Source organism: Ixodes scapularis, unplaced genomic scaffold, assembly GCF_016920785.2.
Source record: "Ixodes scapularis isolate PalLabHiFi unplaced genomic scaffold, ASM1692078v2 PGA_scaffold4__175_contigs__length_147842914, whole genome shotgun sequence".
In the NCBI taxonomy this organism is placed as follows: Eukaryota; Metazoa; Arthropoda; class Arachnida; order Ixodida; family Ixodidae; genus Ixodes; species Ixodes scapularis.
The window spans coordinates 84,257,657-84,278,266 of record NW_024609879.1 but is presented as its reverse complement, the minus strand read 5'-3'; the positions used below and the strand labels follow the sequence as shown (position 1 = coordinate 84,278,266).

Sequence of the window (20,610 nt, the reverse complement as noted above, 5' to 3'; positions counted from 1 at the left end):
CTATCGAGCTCAACAGGCAAAAAAACTCAGGCATGGTAGGCTCCAGAAAATGTGACAGCAGCAAGCAAGGGAATGTTGAGGAGTGCCTTGCCATTAACACGGGGCATGCTCCCCACTCCGTCTTGTGGCTCCAAGACTTGCGATGACTGTGTCCACCAAGGACCCCCGTCGGTTTAGCTCGTGCTGGAGACAATTCCTCGATCAGGTCCAGTGTCACTCAAGAGGTGTTGCATTTGACAGATGCAAGGAAGACAGAACTGCAAAGCAAGAGTTAGAATCCTGTAAGTTTTAAAAGATGTCTTGAAGCGATTAGCTTTCTTAGGATCTTCGGGCCACTTTAAAGTATGTTTATGGACAATTATTTTCCCCACTACATTTAGTGGGAAAAATGACGTCGCATGACTCGATGTCGCTGGACCCATACACAAATTCAGTTTCCCAGCCAAATTTAGCGGGAAAATTGATGTTCCGCAAATTATACAAAAATTCAGTTTCCCGCTAGTTTTAGCAGGCAAACTGACGTTGCGTGACCTCAACATGAATCAAGTTTCCTTGCTAAATTTAGCAGGGAAAATGATGTCACATGACCTACACACATGTTCAGTTTCTCCATTAAAAGCCAATTCCGGTAAATTTTTTTTAAATCTGGGATTACAACTGTTTTGAGCTAAGGCAGTATGCCTAAATTACAAAGTATTTTTTTTTATATTGTGTGTAGTTTTAAAAATATCACGGCTAGAAGTTTGGTTTCGGGCATGTAGGCAAGACCGAAATTATCTGCTAGAGGGATGACAACACTAAGAGGAGATTAGAAGATTGCTGGAAAAGATCTAGAGAGGGGTGAAAATACAGATAAAAATAAACAAGGGTAACACTTTAAAAAGGGGGGGGGGGGGGGGGGGTGTTAAAACAAAATTTATACAAATTAACAAAAAAAAAAGAAAAAAAAATTACAAAATGTTAGGCTAGGTGGCGCAAGCTACCACCCGTTACAAAGGGTATAGCCATTACCATCCATTCATGCAGAAAGGAAAACGTGTTCGACAATTCACTGGGAAGTTCTTTACAGTTTGGGGCGAGAAAGAGAGTTTTGAGGACGAGGACGTATGGGGCTAGATTTCAGGTGACAAACACATACTATGTGCTGCCTGCCATGATGAGGGTAAGAAACCAGAGCAGTTGGTTTTGAAGTGCATGGGGCTTCGCCCTGATCTCCCTGAAAAGGCAACAGATTTGGCCGGGGCCCTAGGTTTTGCTGGTGATGATGGAAGGACGGAAGAGAAAAGGATCACAGTAAAAAAAAAATGATGGAAGGACGGAAGAGAAAAAGATCATAGTCACAAAGAGACGATTAGAAGATTGGTGGAAATTATCTAGGAAAAATTTAGTGATGCACAACTAAAGGCCCATTCACTCTTTAGCGACCTCTTAAAACCTGGGTTCCTTAGAACCTCTTACAACAAGAGGACACAGTGGCACCATCTATTGGGTAGCTGTGTAAACTTGGCGGTCCGGCATATTTCCTATTTCTCTCGCGCATTATCCTTTCTTTCTTGGCTCGAAAATCTTTGCCCAACGTTATAAACGAGCCTTTCTTATAGGTATTACGCACATTTGACCTCGGAAATCCCGCGAAACCTTCGCTCTTGTGAAATGCAGTTCCAGGGTCACCACATAGATGGCGCCAGAATGCCAGTGTGTTCCCTCGTCCTAAGAAATTTTAAGAAGTTTTAACAGATCTCGTCTCTCTCGGTCGTACTCGGTTGCAAGAGTGTGAATGGGTCTTAACTAGCACAGCTGGGGACAGGCGAGATAGAGGAAAATTGGGACTCCCTCCTGCGTGGCTCCGGCCCAGTCTTAACCCTCTGTCCCCAGTTTGTCCGGTGCTGAGGTGACCGGGGCAAGGTTTGACCAAAGGAAAAGTGGCGACTCCCTCACCCAGGGGAAGAGGCGGGGGGTGATGTTTTTAGTTTTTTTGCCCAATCGCCCAAAGGTCATCCTGGTGATATTTCGCACTGCCTGGTGATAGTTAGGGGGAGAAAATTGGCTTAGAAGAGCGGGAGGATACATACGTTTCTATTTTTAGACTCGGGCTAGGTAGTGCAAGCTACCGCCCGTTCATAGCCATTAACATTCATCCATCAATTCATCCGGCCGTGACGTGTAGAAGAGCGGGAGGATACATACGTTTGTATTTTTAGACTCGGGCTAGGTGGTGCAAGCTACCGCCCGTTACAAAGGACATAGCCATTAACATTCATCCATCAATCCATCCGGCCGCGACGTGACAACACAAGGGTGCTGCACCAATATTCCACGAATAAAAGCTAATCCGCTTACTGCCCGCTAAAGAGAAGCTGGTTGCCTCCTTAAAATCGGTTTTAGTGAAGAATGCGGCGTCACTTTGACGTAATATTTCGGCTGCGATCATATTTTGTGGCACTAAAGCGATACCGGTCATTTATTTTGATTTCGTTTTCGACCAGAGTTGCGCTTTAAGTTTAGAAGGGAAAGTTATTATTTCCACTAATTCTTTTGTCCCTTCTAATTAACCTGTATCTACTATGCACCTTTAGTACATACATGCACAATACAACTAAACCTCCCTTCATGCTCATAGCAGAATAATTTCGAGGACGATACAGAGGCCACATGCTCACAATGTGTTCCATCGTTCGAGTTTGCAGGTTAGTCTGACGAGGTAGTTGTGTCTGAAGAATCTGGATCATCCTCGGAGCTCATGGGTTGCTTATGTCCAAGACGCCAGGCTCTCTCGTGGCTCGTGTCCAAAGGATCGGCCTCAGGTACCACATGTTCAGGAATGGCATTCAAATCTAACCACAAACGGAATTGACATTTTGCCACTTGGAGGCAAGGAACACCCTTGCCGCGATTGTCCTTTGTCTTTTGTCAATGTTCCTCCAGCCGCTTGTGGATATCCTGAGGAAACTGTCCCAACCTCCAGGGAGCTCTGTCTTGTCACAGCCAAAACGCACTGGTCATCAGGAGACGCATCGTGGTGAAACAAACCTGCGACAGAAACATACTGCATTGGAACCTCTGTTGTGACCTTGTTTCATAAACGCAGCCAAAGTTTCGAGTCACTACATCGACGTACCTGGGGGTGTGACCGACGCCTGAATTCCAGTAGAGGTCTGATGAGGCTCTTCCGTTTGAACGCCTTTGCTGACATTCCAAAATGGCGTCTGTGCACCTGGCACGTTAAAAACATTATCGTAGCATAGTTATGAGACACACTGCAACAATACCAAAGAACTACCTTTTGTTAGAGTGCTCATGCATATGTGGTTTGGCGTGCTCTGTCTGCGTGGCTCCAGGTCTGGTTCAAACACATCGGACGAAGCACCCACTGATAAGATGTCACATGCCACGGCTGCGCTACTGCTCCATTCTTGCGCTGCGGTAGTAGACTGGTTCCTGCCCTGTAAAAGCAGCGTGCAAGGTGATAGTCTTGGCAAGCTCATAAGACATAACTAGCAGTGATGACTACCAGAGAAAATAACTGGTTAAAGCATTCTGCACTAACCCACATCTGGAGGACGCTTACAGGTCCATCCAGCAATGACCCGTGTGCTCCTGTGTCTTTTCCAGTGCCATCAAGCGTTGCAGCCATTGGAAAAGCATACGGTGTCGAGGCTGTGCTGGTGCTACACTCCAGAAATGATACAGCCGTAGCTTGGTCTCTGATCTGTAAAGCAATCATTTAAGATTCACTATTTTTTGTTCACCACACTAAACTTCTACATAAGCAAACCTTTTGTGTTGTTACTACAAATGCTACAACAATGAGTTGCTACAATTGTGAATGTAAGCGGCGATAGAAATTATGCTAAATTAGCCGAGCACCAAAGGCGCATGCTGCAGGTGTAGTTATGTGCTCTGCATGTGATGGCATCTGCAACAGTAAATTTTCTAAAGCAAATATTTAAAAGAAATTACTATACACTCGGCATGTGGACCTCTCAACGCCATATTTTAGTAATGGGGCTTGGAAGTTTTTATAGACATTTTCCACGGGGGCGCCGCCATCTTGAATTGTCGTCACTTCCAGTATGGGCGACGACAAAATAGTAAAACGTTTCAACCTCCAACCAGTAAAAAAATTGAGGGGAGCCAAATCGAGAATGTGTGACGGTTAGGCTTATATCCTAAATGTCTTCTATTGGCGTGGCGACGGCAAAGTTGTGTTTTCGCCCATACTGGAAGTGACGTCAATTCAAGATGGCGGCGCCCTTGTGGAAAAGGTCTATATACATAGAAGCATGTGCAGCACATATATACAAAATTTCTCTGCATTTTCCCTGCTGTTTGGGTAATTTGACAAAAAGTTTAGAACAATGTTTCCTGGGCTATAGTCTGCATCCGGTGTATAGTCCGCAGGGGCCAATTTGGGGTCAAGAAGAAAAGTTTTTGCTTAGATAATCCGCACCCAGTGCATAGCCCGCACGCTGTGCATAGTCCACACTTGATGCATAGTCGACACAACGATCTTCTCATACACGGCACACCTTGACAAATGTCTGCTTTCTTAGCTCACAAAGAAGCTTGTATTATACATAAATCTTCAATAACATACTCTTTCATTCACAAAATTCTTCATGTCTCGTCATAATGAACAATCTTGAAAAACGAAATTCCTGTATAGTTTGCATGTATAGATAGTCTGCACAGCCTAAAATTTTAAACTTTTAAATATGTATAGTCCGCGGACTATTGGGAAGGAGATCAGACCATGGCGTCCCAAGCGGTTAACTTTAGAGCTACACGGATGGGGACGGCAAATACAATGACTCGGCGATCGGCTGACTTCACCGAACGAGGCATCAGCGTTTGGCAGGAGTTTGTGTTCTTCGGTGAGGGGGAGGCGGGGCTCTTTTATTACCACTCCGGCCGGCACGAACAATGCAGCATGCATGGTGCCCAACTCAGTACAAAAGCAGAAGTGGGTCAAGCTTGCATTCTCTGACGACTGCTTTCGGGAGAGAACCGGCACTTAGCGTCACTTCATTTATTGTTAGTATTTTTACATTACACTGTGCCCCACGCTCTGTTGAAGAAGGTGACATGGACATGCCCACAAGGCCTATGGGCATGTGCACAGGCCTTGTGTTGGGTAAACACCGAGATGTGGGGACAACAAACGGGTCAGAGCACCCCCTATAGTTCTATCTCCTCGCCAATAGCCCGGGAAATGCGGTAAATGTAGGCCTTGCTCATTAACTATTTTAATCTAAAACATAAGAAGTTCACTATACAGTCTTCATTAAAGGAAGTACTAGCAGAAGTATATATTTCTTAGACACCTGGCTTTAAAAACTTGGGGGACGCTTAAGCTTCGCCTTTAAAGGCGCATTCACACTGGAAGCAGATCCGCATTCGCAAAGCGGTTGCGGTTCGCAAGCGACCCCGTTCAGACACGCCGAGAGACGGTTGGCGAGGCAGTTTCTCGGCGATCACGCGTGATCTTTTGAGAGTTGCATTTGGCAACCCTGTTTTAAAATCCAAAATCCACTGTAATTCACGATTCAATGCCAAAATTTTGCTACTTTGGCACTCTAAAGATTTTGCTTCGGGATGTTCGCACGCATCACGAGTTCAGGCAGCAAAAAAAAAGGCATGGACCCGCAAAACTCGCCTGCGTGCCCTGTGATTCCCTCAACTTCGCCCACAAGCAAAGCCCAGCTAAGTGCGCCTTGCTGACTCAGAACAGCATGCCCCCAACCTTTTCTTCGAAATGGACCAGCAGGAATAGCTGACCTTGTTTTCAAGATAGAGGGCCAGTTTTCCTCCCTCGATGTTCGCTCTTATCATTTTCGAAGTTGTGAGTGGTGGGGTGGGCAGTGGTGCGGGGAATGTGTTTGGTGCTAGCCGGTCGTGGCTTCGTTGGTGGCGGACTCCCCTCTCGTCACTCGCACGTCAATCAAGTCTACTGTTCGTTTGACTTTAAGCTCAAATAAACGCCGTATGAATTACCTCTGCATTGTCTGGTACATACACTTTATTCCTTAAGTATGTTTCCTTTATTTTCTTTTGTTAGTAGTAAACGTTACAGGTCGAGCTAGCGCAGGTACCCTGCCCGCTCTGCGGTAGTGTGTTGGCTGCGCAATCAAGCTCACGAGATCTCTATCAGCCTTCGTTTTGGTCATGCACGGTGTCAAAAACTTTTAATAGTTGACGCGACTATCGTGGGCAGAAAAGCTGACGTTTCAGTATATCAGGGGCGGGTTCCGACGTTCTACGGGCAGACACTAACAAGTCGGCGAGCTACAGGCTGTGGCACCTAGAATAATAAATAAACTCTTACCCGAACCAAATCACCGATGCGAAGCCCGTTAAAATTACGAGTCAATTCTTTTTGCAGCAGGTACAAGTGACGGACGCGAACATCACGTTTCTCCGTTGATTTGTTTGCTGTCACGTTAGAACTACAGCGCCTTGGATGCCTCACCAGCGACAGGAGCCACCTTGTTTCAAAAGTCACTGACATCACGTCAGCGTCGCGTTGTGATTGCTTTGCGGTTTGTGAAAGCGGTTGGGAGAAATCGGTTCCGAAGCGGTTGGCATAATGTGCTCCGACCGCTAGATCCTAACCGTATTCCGGTTGAGAACGCGCGGATCTGCTTTGCGTTTGCGGAACCGCTTCCAGTGTGAACGCGCCATTAGAGTGGAACGCGATAGCGTTATCGGGCCCCGTTCGCAAAGCCTTTTCATATAAACCCAAGCTTGTTCCCAAGCTGTGCAAGCATGTGTGTGGTCTAGTCGGTAGCATCACATGACGCTTGACGTCACACGTGGCTGAGACATCATAAGTTTATCGAGATGCTAAATTTAGCGAAAATTTTCCGCTAAATTTCGTGGAAACATTTAGCGGGTCAATAGGGTCATGACGTTACAGCCGCGTGTGACGTCACACGTGGCTGCGTGCATCGCACGATAGGAATTCTTGGTCTCACCGACGCCAGATATTCTGCGACATGAGCTTCTAAACGCTACCGTGTTAAAATAATAAGTTGTTTTCAAAGTGTATGAGAAGAGAATGTTTACTAAAGATGCTAACGAAACTACTGCTCCTCAACTGTTATATAGTCGCCTCTGAAGAAGTGACCGAGTCAGTTTGAAATGCTGGGGCCCGTAAACTTTAGGGCTTGGTTGGAAGTCTTTTTCAACTCTAAATATCTATTGTCAGCGACGGGTTAAAGTCACAATAGACGCTTCGCCTTGAGTGCGAGCTTACTGCCTTAGCGACGGGTCAAAGTCGCAATATACGCTTCGCCTTGAGTGCGAGCTTACTGCCTTTGGTAACACTTTGTCTCATGCGCAGCCAATGCCTGACAGAAGCACATACTACAGGCAGGGCTTTTAGTGGGATCTCAACCTGTCACCAACTGTAGATAGACTTGTTTGCAAGTTTACATTCAGATGTATACAATATTCCCTAACAGATCATTTCAGTATATAATAATGCCATAGTGCACTAGTTTTTTGTGGCTGCACCCTTTCTTATGCGTTCTGGTCTTTCGTCAAGTACAGAAAATGCAGAGCGCATGATGTGGACGAACATATCAGTAAACGCGGGCAAAAAAAGGCACAACCATGACAGAACAAAGCTGTACTTGTGACTCAAGTCTATTAAAGTACAGCCATATCCCGTTGTGGTTGTGCCTGTTCTTCAACTGTTTTCTGAGCTGTTTATCTCCATTCTGTACGAAGTCTACCGACTGTCCCGATTTGCTACCCGAGTACAGAATGCAAAGTTTTGCAGGGGCACTAGAGAAAGCGCATGACGACGGACGGAGATACGTACCGCGGTCCGTCGATCTGAAAGGACTGATGGCACGGCATCCGTCCTCAGACGAGCAAACTTCGTTGAGAAGCCGGCGTCGGCCAACAGACGCAGGTTTCGGTCGTAGCATTCCGGCAGGAAGTGGTCGGAACAAACCAACGCCCGTCTGTTTTCCGACAGGGGCGTCCCAGAGTTCCACTGGACCACGACGTCCATCCACTGCTTCCGACGAGCGGCGTCGCGGGGAAACGTGTGGAACGAAACTCCCGGGCTGTACAACTGGTAGTTGGAGCAGCTGCGGACGCAACACCGAGACCCTCCGCGCCTCCCGTAAGACATCGCAGCTGGGCACCGGAGACGGGGGGCCTGCGCACGAAGAGTGTGGACTAGAGTCGCCAAATACAGAGTACATACAGTGGCGGCACGCCGTTCTCCGATTCCCTCGTGGGTGCCACTGTCTTGGTGCCCGGTGCACGAGTCTGAACGACGCCATATTGACTCTAGTTCTTGACGATCCGCGACGACACATAGCGATGGTAGTCTCAGACTCGAGCGACACAACAAAAACAATGTGCTTGCTCTTTATTTTTTTCCGTTGAAGTGCAAGCAGGTTAGCGGTGTGGTGTAATGTTACATTTTGTCATGATATCAGGGATGGGCCTAAAGTAGTCATATTTGGAAATCAAAGCTAAATATGCAAGTCCAAGAAAAGAAGAGAGCACAAGGTCCCTTTTCTAGAAAATTTAAAATGTTCCACTGAGAGACTCGGCTACTTTGCACAGTAAAAACCACTGCTGTTTATGTTTCTTGTCCTAAAACATAATCCCCTTCTTCCCCGTTTCTCCGTGTTGGCCCTCGACCTTCGGTGGTTGGGCTAGCTGGCCCCCGCGCGAGTTTCATAATGGGAGAAGAAAGGGGACTTAATTTTTCTCTGGCCAGAGAATGACCTCCACAGGCTACTTACTGGGACAGAGGCGGGGTTTATCCAGGATCGAGAATCTGAGGGATCAAAATGGCCCGACTGCCCGCGGACTTTCTTGCGCTATTCGCAGTAGGCGCTCCTATGAGTCGCAGCGTCAAATGGGCATTTTTTTTCAGCCGGGGTGTCTACTGTCTACTGTCCTTTGAAAACAGGAGGCCCCACCAACGCTCTCCGCGATGAAGTGCCGATTTGCGCGAAGTGCGCGACGGCTCACTGCTTCCTGTGCTATCGGATTGTGTGATTCCCAGCCGCCACAAAAGAAATTGACGGATTGCTTCTCTCCCAGGTGTAAGGACATGAGCGGTGGCGACAGGATGCGTTTAAAACACGGAAGAGGGAGGCAGATTCGGGCAGATTAACAACACGACACCACACGGTTTAGAAAAGCTGGATTGGATTGTCTTGTTTGGTTGACTTCCATCCTTGAAATCAAACTTCTTGAAAACGCGTGCAGAGAAGCTGATAATGCCTAGTTGCTCTTTCTATATTCTTTCAATTGATGGGTTTTATTCACAAATACTCGGGTGTAGTAATAAATATTATTTTTATTTATGACAGGTGAGCATTGACCAGCATTGACACTAATTTACATTTACACCAACTATCAATCCAAAACATCCAATCTGTAGAAGTTTTCGCAATCTGAAGCGCAGAAACGCGGTCCCGTGATTGCAAAAAACAAGAAAATAAACAAAATAAAAAAAAATAATACGTCAACAAAGTAAAAATAAGAAAAAGTTTCCTCGCTAAAAACCGTGACGTCACAAAAAACAAAACAAGCAAAACAAAATTTCTTTGTCACGTGACGTTATATTTGTGACGTCACTTTCGGTGACGTCGGGTCACGTGATCTGCCATTATTCCTCCTCCGAATCGCTCGTGTTAGGACAACTAGAACAGAAAGATGGCTACTGGTCAAAATCACGGGCAGTGCCAAATTTGTATATATTCGCCCTTGAATTTACCAACAGCTCGTTAGAATTTACCAGTAATGTTGGAATTTACCACCAGGCTAAAGATGGCGTCTCGCTGGTGCGGCTTGCTCGGTTTGATCCAGTGGTTTGATCATAGTTTGATCGGCGGCGCGCGATTCCGACCGCGGTTAGATGTTTACGTTGCTGGTGAGGTTACATCAGAGTCTATGCGGCAAGAGCTCTTCCGTCTTCATCCTCAGCACCCCTGGGGAAGCGATTTATTCTACTACTCCGTAATTCAATTATCAGATGGACAATCAAACAAAAGACTGTGTGCGCGCGTTTTTTTTTTTTTTTTCCTTCTTTTTTTTTCTCGAGGAGAGCGACGGAGGTGCCGTTGGAGTTTTGAGGCGCACGGTGGACAAGACCCAGGGACCACGTCGATGTCCGGAGTAGTCCGGGGAGCAGGAGGACCCCGTCGACCCAAACGTATCGCCAGCAATTCGGGCTCGGCTGCTGGTAGCGGCCCGCGTTCGCCAGGAGACAAAGGTATTCTCCAGGCAACTGAACACCACTGTCCCCGACCGGGCCCTCAGCCAGATCGAGGTCCACGAGAACCTTTGCGAATTTCTCGGGTGCCGCTGCGACGGAGTCGGGGGCGTGGACCCGGGCCGCGTGCCCCCGGAAAAGCCCCCGAGGGCCACCCAAGGCACTGTGACCGACAGCCTGTGGCCCACCGGGACCGCCGCTGCCGAAATGACGGACCAGACCGCCGCTGCCGTGATGGCGGACCAGCCCGGGCGGGGCGGAGTGACCACGGCCTCGGCTCCCGTAATGGCGGCGATGAGAGACAATGGGGAGCCCTCCCCGGTCGGCTCCCCCGCACCGGGCGGCAAAGATGGCGCCCGTGCCCGCCCAAGATCCTCATCTTGCCCGGGGGGGGGGGGGGAGGAGAGGAGGGGGAGGGAGGGAGGGAGGGGAGGAGAAGGGGAGAGACATCACCCCCCGGCCCCTCGCTGTCCCGGCAGAGTCCGCGCCGGCAGCAGGCTCCACGTCTGCCCCCCTCGACCCCCGTTTCCACTCTGCGAACATCTTCCAGGACCTGCGCGATGACGACTGCGGCGACGATCTCCATGCCCCCTGGAGGAAAGTCTGCAGAGGAGGGAGGCTGGATAAGGGATGCGGAGGAGCGGGCAACGGCGCCGTGCCCCTCCACCTTCAGAACGGCAGCAAGCACATCGAGACATGCCGGGACGCGGGTCAGCCAACCCCCCAGACCGTCCTGCTTTGGCACAGAGAGCGGGCGGCCCTGAAAAGAGCTAACCGCTTCAGTGTGGGGCGGGACAACGGTCTGATCGCGGGCAGGGGCTGCACCACCCGCATCAACCTCAGGCGGAACATCGTCGTGGTGGACACTACCGACGAGGAGATGGCTGCCCGTCTCCTCGCAATAAAGAAGTTGGGAGAGATCGAGGCGGAGGCGCTGCTTGCCACCCATAGAAGGGGTCCCACAGGGCTGGTGATTGATGTGAACCCGGACGCCTTCCTCGCGGACGTCGAGTCTCCCTTCCGCGTCATCGCGGCCCACCGGACCAACCATGGAAGGGACTTGCGACACAAAGGTATAAGAGAAATTCGAGTTGCAGGACGACTCAATCTTTGACATGACTGCACTGGTGCGGATCGTGTGGGAACTCCAAATTCTTCTTTTGGAAATTGTATTTTTTACTTTACAAATACAGAGATCCCAAGTTTCAAACTTTGAGGGTAATGCCCAGGCATCGTTTTCAATCGTTTTGGATAATAAAGAAAGGATATTTGCAAGTGATATGCGGCATGTTAGCGATCTGCGGAACCAGTGGGACTCCCTCCTCGACTTGAGCATTCACACGAACGGCGAGGAGCCGAGAGGGATGTCAGTGTTATCCATTCTTCTACACGTTACTAAAAAAAAGTAATCACAATTAATATTACTCTTGGCTAAAAAGTATTTGATTATATTACTTGATTACTCGACGGCAAAAGTAATTGGACAGTACTTAAAGAAGTAATCGTTACTTTTCCGATTACTTTATTGTGTGAAGACACATCTTTAGCGCTCATAACAATGAACTACTTCCAACCTATATTTCACATTTGCACAAGTATTGAAGAAAAAAAACTGGCTCACTCTTCGTGGTCGTTGCACCTTCACAATGCGGACACAAGTATAGAATTCGTTTGAAGACATTTAATGATTTGGGCGTTCGCCAGTTTGTGTGTGGGGGGGGGGGGGGGGGGGGGGGCGGAGGGGGTTCTAGATCTTGTTAAGCTTGAGCAAGGGTTGTCGCTCAAAGTTTGCGTCGCTCATTTTATATTTTATTATTCACATGTGGATGAGCTCGCATGTTATACAAAGGAGCAGCAGCTCCAGGATTTGAAACGGATCATGTGTAGTATCCATTAGCGGAAGAGATCGTCCCGACCACTTCTCAACTCGAAACATTGCTTGTCACAAAGACCACATAGCGGAAACGGGGAAATATTTCAACTGCCTTTGTTATATTTTGCATCCCTTTAGACATTCTTCGGTTCTGGTTCTCCTACGGGCTGCGAGTAGGTATCCTAAGCAGGATGTTTTATTTTTTTATTTCTGTGTGTGTGTGTGTGAGGGTGCTAGTTTGAACGAAGGACTCGCAAAGCTACATTCTGCTTCCTCAAACTTCGCCCTGAATGGCCTTTGTCACGCACTGTGGCTTCCCTGGGGTTTCCCAGTCCCAGCTCGAAAAAAACGGACATTCCACAGAAACTGTACTTAGAAAGAGACTGACCTCGTCTCCTACAGCTCCGCTAAAATCTTTCTTTTTTCTGTTAGAAAAAGAAAAGCAAATTTTATTTTTGTCATTTCATAAAAAAGCGTGTGCCGTGAGGGGGGGGGGGGGGTCCCGTGGACAAATTGTAATGGTTACAAGTAATTTTATTGCTTCAAAAAGTAATCAGATTACCCTTGTGATTACTGCCTAATAAAAGTAATCAACTGATTACAAAATTACTCCAAAAAGTAATCGATTACAAGTAATTTGATTACTTGTAATGCGTACAGTACAAGTCTGGTGTTATCAGACGCATTTGGCGACCACACTCTCTCGGTGTGCACCGATGAGAGCAGAAAAATGGAGGCATGCAGGCAACGGCGATTTGCTATTATGGCAGCAGCACTGTTGGATGCAGAAGACGACAAACCGTTTTCTCCTAAAAGAAAAGGTGCTGCTTGAATGGCTGGATGCAACACAATCCATAACCAACTGTATGAGGAGTGGCTTGAGGACGGAACCAATGAATATTGAAGACCCCTTTGGGTGCCTCAGACAACATGCGCAGTGCATGTCACAACAAGTTAGGCGATCTTGATGTTACCACCAGTATCCCGCTAAACAAAATCTGTAAAGTTGCCAGATCCCACGCCGAGGCGGGGACTTTTTGTGCAGTCGGAGCAAAACCTCCCTTATCCCCCCCGGCATGTCTATGTCAGCACAGCTGCGCGCAAAGGCGTAGCATTACTACGTGATGCGCATGCCGGGGAACAAAAAGGGGGATTTCTCCCCCTTGTGAATATCTATTTACAAGGACCTTCTGGATTCGCAGCCATGTAAAAGAAAGTTAAATGCCCTCCAGTGTTTTCGTAATGCTTCGCCTGATGTGCTGAAATCACCTTATGTGCCCAGGTGGGATTTTCAGGATACACACTTTTAAGTTGTATATGGGATCAGGTAAATCGTAAGCAATAAGGTGCATTATACATCCTGCAAATCAGTTTACTATATGCTTAAAAAGTTTGCTAAAATTTGTGACATACAAATAAAAAGATTGCATGAAAAAAGCTATAACTTGATTTCTTGGTTTATGAACAATGTAAATGCTAGATTATTGTTTACCTGAGAAAACATTACTCTTTTTATTAAATATAATTCTATGCCAATTTTTTTGTCATCTTTCAATAAAACTTTTGCACAGGTTGTATGCAAGAGTGAGATTTTATTTGTTGCTAAAATCCAGAACTAACCATAAACTTTAGTGATGTATATGTTGGGGAAATAAGGAAATATAAAACAATCACTAAGTCATGACAGGCATGTTCAGTCGTACACAACACATATTTTTTGGTTTTATAGTCGTGATTGTTTGGAGGACTGAGCTGCGGGTTTATCTTGGAGAGAAACTAACAAATAGTATGGCTTGTATACTAGAAATCTGTACCCTGAACCAACAAGTGCACATACGATACAAATTGTTTTGTTTCTCTTTTCTTTTTTCAGGGCAATTTTGAAGCAAAATGTGGCTCATCTAAAAAAAGTGGACGTCACTGCAGGCATTATTGCACGGAAAAGTGCTGGAATGAATTGTCTGGCTTAGCAATGACTGGTGTACCCTGCAAATGAAACCCATCAAATGGCCTGCTCCGTATAAAGATCTCATGGTGTTTTTTTGTTGTTGTTTTTTAGCATATGGTAATCGCACTGTTTGTTATGAATGGACACGACATCGTATGCCCTGTATCATCTGTTTCACGTCGATGTGCTTTGCATCAGTTTCATTACTTGGCACTTGCAAAGCTGGTTTGGGTTTGTAGAGAAGTGTGACAGTTACACTTGACATCTGATTTGTGTCCTCTCAGATTTTACTCTATATACCTTGTTGCAGGTTAAGTAGGACAAACTCCTGCCCCAAAGCCCTTTATTCTTTCCAGTTTACAGACTGAATCCTAGAGACGAGAAGAGCGGACTCATCTCCTCTCCAGCGTTTGCCCTGATAAAGTGGAAAGAGTGAAGAGCCTTGTGGGAGACACTTCTCCTTCTTTTCGTAACCTGCAGCGGAGTAGTTCTTCTGCTTAAATTTGTGATATTATTATTGACACCTCAAAATGCTTTGTGGCATTTAGTACTCTTTGTCTGACTTGTAGGATTGTAGCAGTCGTTTAAATTTTGGAGGGTACTATTGTTTGTTTACAAAAGCAAAACCAGCTTCCATATTTGTAAGTTTTCAATCGCATCTTTCGTGTTAAATTGCTTACACATGCGAGAAATAGGTACAAGATAGTCCGATTGAACGAGAGAATAACTAGGTCTGTTACCTGAAAACTCTTTTCTGAAGCTTTTGCTTAGTTAATTTATATGGGACTTGATATTTTGCACAAGAGAATGGCGGTTGTTTCTATAAAAATAAAACTTTATAAATTAGAAAGAATGAGGTATAGTTAAAAACAAGGGCATAACATGTCAGAGCCATACAGATGTTCTGCATCGACATGGAAAGATAATTGAATGCAAACCAATATATAAAGTAAATCGCACATCCTAAGGAAAACAGGTTGTTATGCAACAACCCGAGATAAAGACATCGTAGATAGGAACAGATGCTTATTCTTGTTTGGCAGTGCTTTTCCTCTTTTCTGGTATGTACTACTTTTAAGCAGAGGCTTTAATTGCGTCACTTTGCTCTTCATCAAAAGCGTTTTAGCTGAGATTCGGAGAATCAAATGCGATAGTTATCACCAAGAACTTTGCCCTCGATTTGTGTCACTTGTGGCTTTTGGTAGAAGATAGTAGGGTTTGCCTTTAAATTCATACCGAAACAGTAAAGTGATTCAATGGCAGCTGCGTACGACAAAATGCAAAAATTTGACCTCAACCCTCGCAGATCAGCTTGTCCCATAAAGCCCTCCACTCTCCACCCTAGCAAAGCAAACGCCGGAGAGGAGGAAATCAACAATCGTGGCTGGCAGGGAGCTTGGTGGGAGGGGCCGATCTGCGAGGGCGGAGGTCGCAGCTCCGACGTCACGCCACTGCGGTGGCGCTGCCGTCGGCATAGCACACGCTTGGATGCTTCAACTTGCGCAGATCTAATTTCTGCGCACGCGCAGTTTACAAAAGAAGCTGGCGTCTGCCACACCACTTGTGGACACTGCACTCACCTGGAAACCAGATTCGCGCAAGTCGAACTGTTTGTGCATGCGCCGTGCGACGTCGGAGCTCCGCTTCTGTCTATAATCCATGATGCGGCACCGCAGGGTTTAACCGTGCAACCTTTCTTTCAGCAACACCAGTGGCGATTCCCGGCCGGCAAAGTGGTGGAAGTCTCCCGTTTGCCCCGCCGAAAAGGTGGAAGGTACGACGCCAGAAGGCGCTCCACGAGTGCCGTTTCTGCCCGTACTCCTGCGAGCACAAGTTGAACCTCCTCAAGCACGAGCGGACGCACACGGGCGAGAAACCCTTCCAGTGCCAGTCGTGTCTCAGGGGCTTCGCGACGAGGGCCAACTACGTCAGGCACCTCAAGGTTCACAGGGAGGGCAAGTTCAAGTGCTCCTTCTGCGAGGCAATGTTCACCGACAAGAAGTGCAGGACGGTCCACGAGCAAGTCCACTGCGGCAACGCCCCACGGTGCAACGTGTGCGGACGACAGTTCAAGAGCACCCTCTGCCTGATCCAGCACAAGGAGCTGCAACACGAGGAGCCACCGTCGAAGGAGACGGCGCCGGTCGCGCCTGGAGCGGGTGTCGTAGGGAATGCGGAAGACACGTTGGAGTTGCCAAAGAGTTTGGCAGAGCTGGGGAAGGGTGGGGAGGGGACACCGGTCAAGGTCGAGAACCCGGCGGCGGACGTCTCAACGCCACCTCTATGAGGGGAGTGCAGAGGTTTTAAATGGAGCTCCAGTTATGGTTTTACCCCCAACTATGGTTTTGGACTACTATCCGGGATTTACCCTTTGCGGCATGCTCTTTATTATCTCTGAATTCCGAACTTGCCATCCAGAAACAATCCCTTCCTTTCCCACTTTGAACGCCAATACTGACGTTTGAATTTTTCTGTGCTTTCCGGTGGGGCAACGCAACACTGCCCAGAACACAAGTTGTGGTCACGTCGTCGTCGGTGGATTCCAGGGAGGTAAGAAGCTCTTGGAGGTGACATGACGCCACCAGAGGCGAAGCCACAAGTGTGGAGGGACACGCCCCTACTGACGGCCAAAACAACCGTGGTTTTGGACAGCCGACGGTACAAGCTAATGGGACCAATCAAACAGTGTTAAAAGTGCAAGTCACTGGGCTTTTCTTGTTTGATTGGCTCAGCAATGATAGAACACATTCAAAAACATGATAAACTCCACGATGGTGCACTTTTAAGTGTGCCATCATGGTGCACTTAAAGCTGATGGTGCACTTAGAGCTGATGGTGCACTTTTTTAAGTGCACCATCACCTCATAGCATCTGCTGCATCTGGACTTAGGTGCAACGAAGTATAGTACCAAATATTCTCACGGACTCGCTGCACAAATTGCTTGGTCACACTAGCATGTCCATTTGCTCGGAAACGCTTTCTTCTGAACGCCGCTTAACATTTACATGCAGCAACATCTTGATGTTGAATGCATTCCATTCTAACACCCAGGGTACTACTGTCGGCGCATATACGCATGAATGACGTTCTCTCGCCGCCTTATTTACGTCGTCGAGCAGCCGCTGCTTGCTCCGACATATGCTTCGGCCGCCCCATTCTCGCCAAGGGAATGGCAACCGAAAGCGAGACAGACCAAATGGCAAGGAGCACTCTCACATGACCCCTTGCACGATCGCAATTGGCCGAACGCGCTGCGCCTCAAACCGAAGGGTGAGGATATCACCGCTGTACTCCCTCTACCAGCACCAAAGCCACCTGCAATAAATACGTGCATGCTTCATTTGTTTTCGGCAACACAAAACTTGTTCAAAAGGAAACAAAAACGTCCAAGTGCGAAACAATGGCACGACAAACAGTGCAGACAAATTCGTCGTGGTCGTTGTGTTGCCCACGACAAAACAAAAAATGTGGTCGGATGCTGCCACATAATTTCCGGCCTTGAATTTTCATGCTTGTGTTTCGGTTTCAAACAGTCAAGCTTCTTTGGCTCTATTAAAAATATATGTGGCTCTGCAAGAAAATATTGATTAGGTAGTTTCCTGACCACATTAAAATGTTTGGAAAAAACAAAACATTTGTGGAGTGTTGGTGTTTTTTTAATGGTCAATATGCCGAATAGCAGCGCCCCTAACGGTTCGGGTGTACTCTGGGAGGGGGAAAGTGTCAATGGGTAGGTGTTGTGCATCTCATCTGCTCTTGTATTTGCATAGCCGTTGCTCATGTCGTGAATTTTTCCACACCTAAGTGCGATTTAGTCTACCCTTTTCTCGTCGCTAGATATCGGACACAGCAAATAATGAAACATTTGTAATCTTGCTGGCACGGGAAGAGCGAAAACGCAGCAGCGGAAAAGTCAAGTGAACGCAGATCGATGTATGCTGAACGTCATACCAGCTCGGTGCGTGCATTTGTTTGCAACCTCGAGAACATCCACAGAGACTAGTACTCGAGTTTTATAGCACCCTTGTTCCCATGGGCAATTTTCTCACAGCGACGTAGCAAGATGTGCAGGTTTGCACTTCATTACATTCTCACTCATAGAGCTAGGTTTGTGGCATACCGCATTAGCCCTATTTAAAATAGCAATCGGCAAAGCGGTGAGATGTGTGACAGTGTTCAGACGAAAGAGTGGCTCGAATAGACGCCACACTATTCACTTGCTTCCAAAGGCTTTTAAATGCTGCTTCTGTTGGAACAGGTTTTGTTTGGAGGCTTCCTTGGCTGCTCATGAAAGGAGTTGCACAAAGCTACGGTTGCTTATGAAAGGATTCATGAAGCTAAAAGGTTGAACAAACGCAGCACCCACCAAGAGCAGTTAAAATTCCCCTTTGAGCTTCCCTTTCAAGTCATGTGTCCTAATCAATTGAGAATTCCCTGGAATCTTGCAACCTACAAGTTAAAGATCTACAAATGCAACACCTGCACAATGGCTTTCATCATATATGAGCAACTTTGAGAAGTACACCCAGGGGTTCACCAAGACATGGGGCCCTTGTGGTGCTCTACCTGCCCGGGAGTTCGACCAAGAATCACAAACACTGATGCAAACATATATTTCATGTGCCATAGTCTAAGTGGTGGTTTAAACTGGAGCAGTTCAAACTACCATACTTTTATTTACCCATTAGACCGATGGATACCGTGCCCCGAATTGCACTGGTGCCTTCAAATACCCTTTGAGAAATCGGTTTAATGTTAAAAAGGTAAACGAAACCTGCAAGTGTGGAGGCGAAGTGCTTGCCGCTTTTTCTGCATCAAGTTGCAGATAAGCATTGAGTCCGCACACAATTATTAAGCATCTAGTTTGAGAATTAACACATCAGGCAGTCATTCTTGTAACTAAAAAACATAAATTAATCATGCCTTTTATTCCTAGGTGACCATTTATTCAGAGATGACCCGGTGCCTCTCATCCAAGTGATGAGCGTGTGTGCATGCACAGTGCCGACAGCAGTGCCACCGCAGTGCCGTGACTTGACGATACACCTGAATTATCTACTTTCTTCCTCTCGGTTTCCTGCAGTTTTTTATTTATAGGCATTTCCTTTATTGGAGTACACAGAATTTGTGCACTACATTGATGCCATCATTTGTGTTGGCTCATTCAGTCGTCATAATTTGTATGCCCTTTGCACGTGTGTCAGGGTTACTCGTTTTGTTCATAATGCTTGAATGGATCCAAGGCTAGTTGGAAAGAATGCGAGTCCGTCTTTCCTTTTTATGCCGATTGAATGTGTTATGTGAATAACGGAATAAAGTTATTCTCATCCAAGTTTCTGCCGCAGTTCTGCCTCCTCAAAAAAGTTGCACCTGTACTAACAAGCATTTTCGACCTGGGTGACTCGTTGCAGTTTGTAGTTGGTTCAACTTTAGCTCTTCGTTTCACCGAGGGATCAAAGGATGGACTTTGAAATTGTTATATGCAATAAGAAAAAAATATGATTGGCAGGATATGTACAAGTCGTGAACTTGGCTCGTAACCAGCTCTACATGGGGTCTCCGTTCAAAGTGAAAAATTTTCTACATTTCATTCTATGGCTTTTCACAGATTCAAGTGTCCAATCAATTTTATGTGCCATCAAAGCCAATCCCATGACGGAGTTTTACACAACCTTTGAGATGGGTACAGCCACATTTGGGGTGCATATTCGAGGCGCTCACAGCGGTGGGTTAACTGGGGTGGCCCGTAGTGTTTGCTGCGGTCCGCCAAAGGTGAAACAGTATAGGCAAATGCTGCTTGGGGAGATTTTTTTTTTTTTTTTTTCTTTTTGCTGGTTGGTTGACCTTGCTTGCGAGTACTGTACTTTGGGTCTATTTCTGAGTGCCTGTTTGACCACGTAATTCGTTTGAAGTGGTATTTGTGACAAACGTTAAGATTGCCGAACAAACATGAGCGTACGTTTTTTCCGCTGACCCCGCTTCCACAGCACGGCTTCGGATGACTAGCTGTTTTTGTATAGACATTTTATAGCGGATGACGGTGAGTTGAATGTACCTTCTTTCCAGCGACTGGAGCTACAAGGTTTAATCCTTGTGTACTAGCGGCAAGATAAGTGGAAGCTTACGCTTTATCGGACCCAGTTCGGGACCTAACGGATGTTGTCAGCATTGTCACAAACATATATGAAGGGCTTGCTTCATATATGTTCTTTCTTTCACAACTGTTGTGCATTCACCCATAGCGAAAAATATATAGACCAATAGTGTGAATGGGGTCAAATAGGATCACAGCGTAGGCCGTCGATGCTACAAATATTGCCTACCATAAATGAAACTATGGACGTGACGTAACATTAAGCTCCCTTGCTAAAAAGAAGGCATATACTTGCACTTGGTTTTTGTACCGACATCGCAAAGAGGTATTGGTACCCCAAATAATGCAATACCGAGTAAATTTTTTTTTCTTTAAAGTAGTGGTTTATTTAGTATATGAGAAATGCACATTCTCTAATTGGTCTCAATCTTCGTAGAAAGCTGTA

At 46.6% G+C, this 20,610-nt stretch overlaps 2 protein-coding genes across 3 annotated transcripts; one reads left to right on the top strand and one right to left on the bottom strand.

Moving 5' to 3' along the window:
* Nucleotides 1-210: 210 nt before the first annotated feature.
* Nucleotides 211-8,956, bottom strand: LOC120844493. Its single transcript, XM_040216290.3, has 7 exons — nt 8,769-8,956; nt 7,826-8,170; nt 3,548-3,709; nt 3,281-3,443; nt 3,119-3,214; nt 2,661-3,030; nt 211-257 (listed from the first exon to the last, which is right to left on the bottom strand). Exons 2-6 carry the CDS (start codon nt 8,141-8,143, stop codon nt 2,816-2,818), a joined length of 954 nt encoding a protein of 317 aa, XP_040072224.1. The 5' UTR covers nt 8,144-8,170; nt 8,769-8,956; the 3' UTR covers nt 211-257; nt 2,661-2,815.
* Nucleotides 8,957-9,683: 727 nt separating this feature from the next.
* Nucleotides 9,684-19,417, top strand: LOC8039678 (putative zinc finger protein 286B). 2 transcript variants are annotated; one of them, XR_003919672.2, is made up of 3 exons: nt 9,684-11,322; nt 13,996-14,156; nt 15,774-15,862. XR_003919672.2 is itself a non-coding variant. In XM_029987790.4 (2 exons), the coding sequence occupies exons 1-2, from the start codon at nt 14,115-14,117 to the stop codon at nt 16,355-16,357; spliced, it is 657 nt and encodes a 218-aa protein (XP_029843650.1). In that variant the 5' UTR covers nt 12,781-14,114; the 3' UTR covers nt 16,358-19,417. The 2 variants fall into 2 exon arrangements, 1 of the variants encoding a protein (XP_029843650.1); XM_029987790.4 differs by lacking the exon at nt 9,684-11,322 and having other exon boundaries at nt 12,781-14,187; nt 15,774-19,417.
* The last annotated feature ends 1,193 nt before the right edge of the window (nt 19,418-20,610 follow it).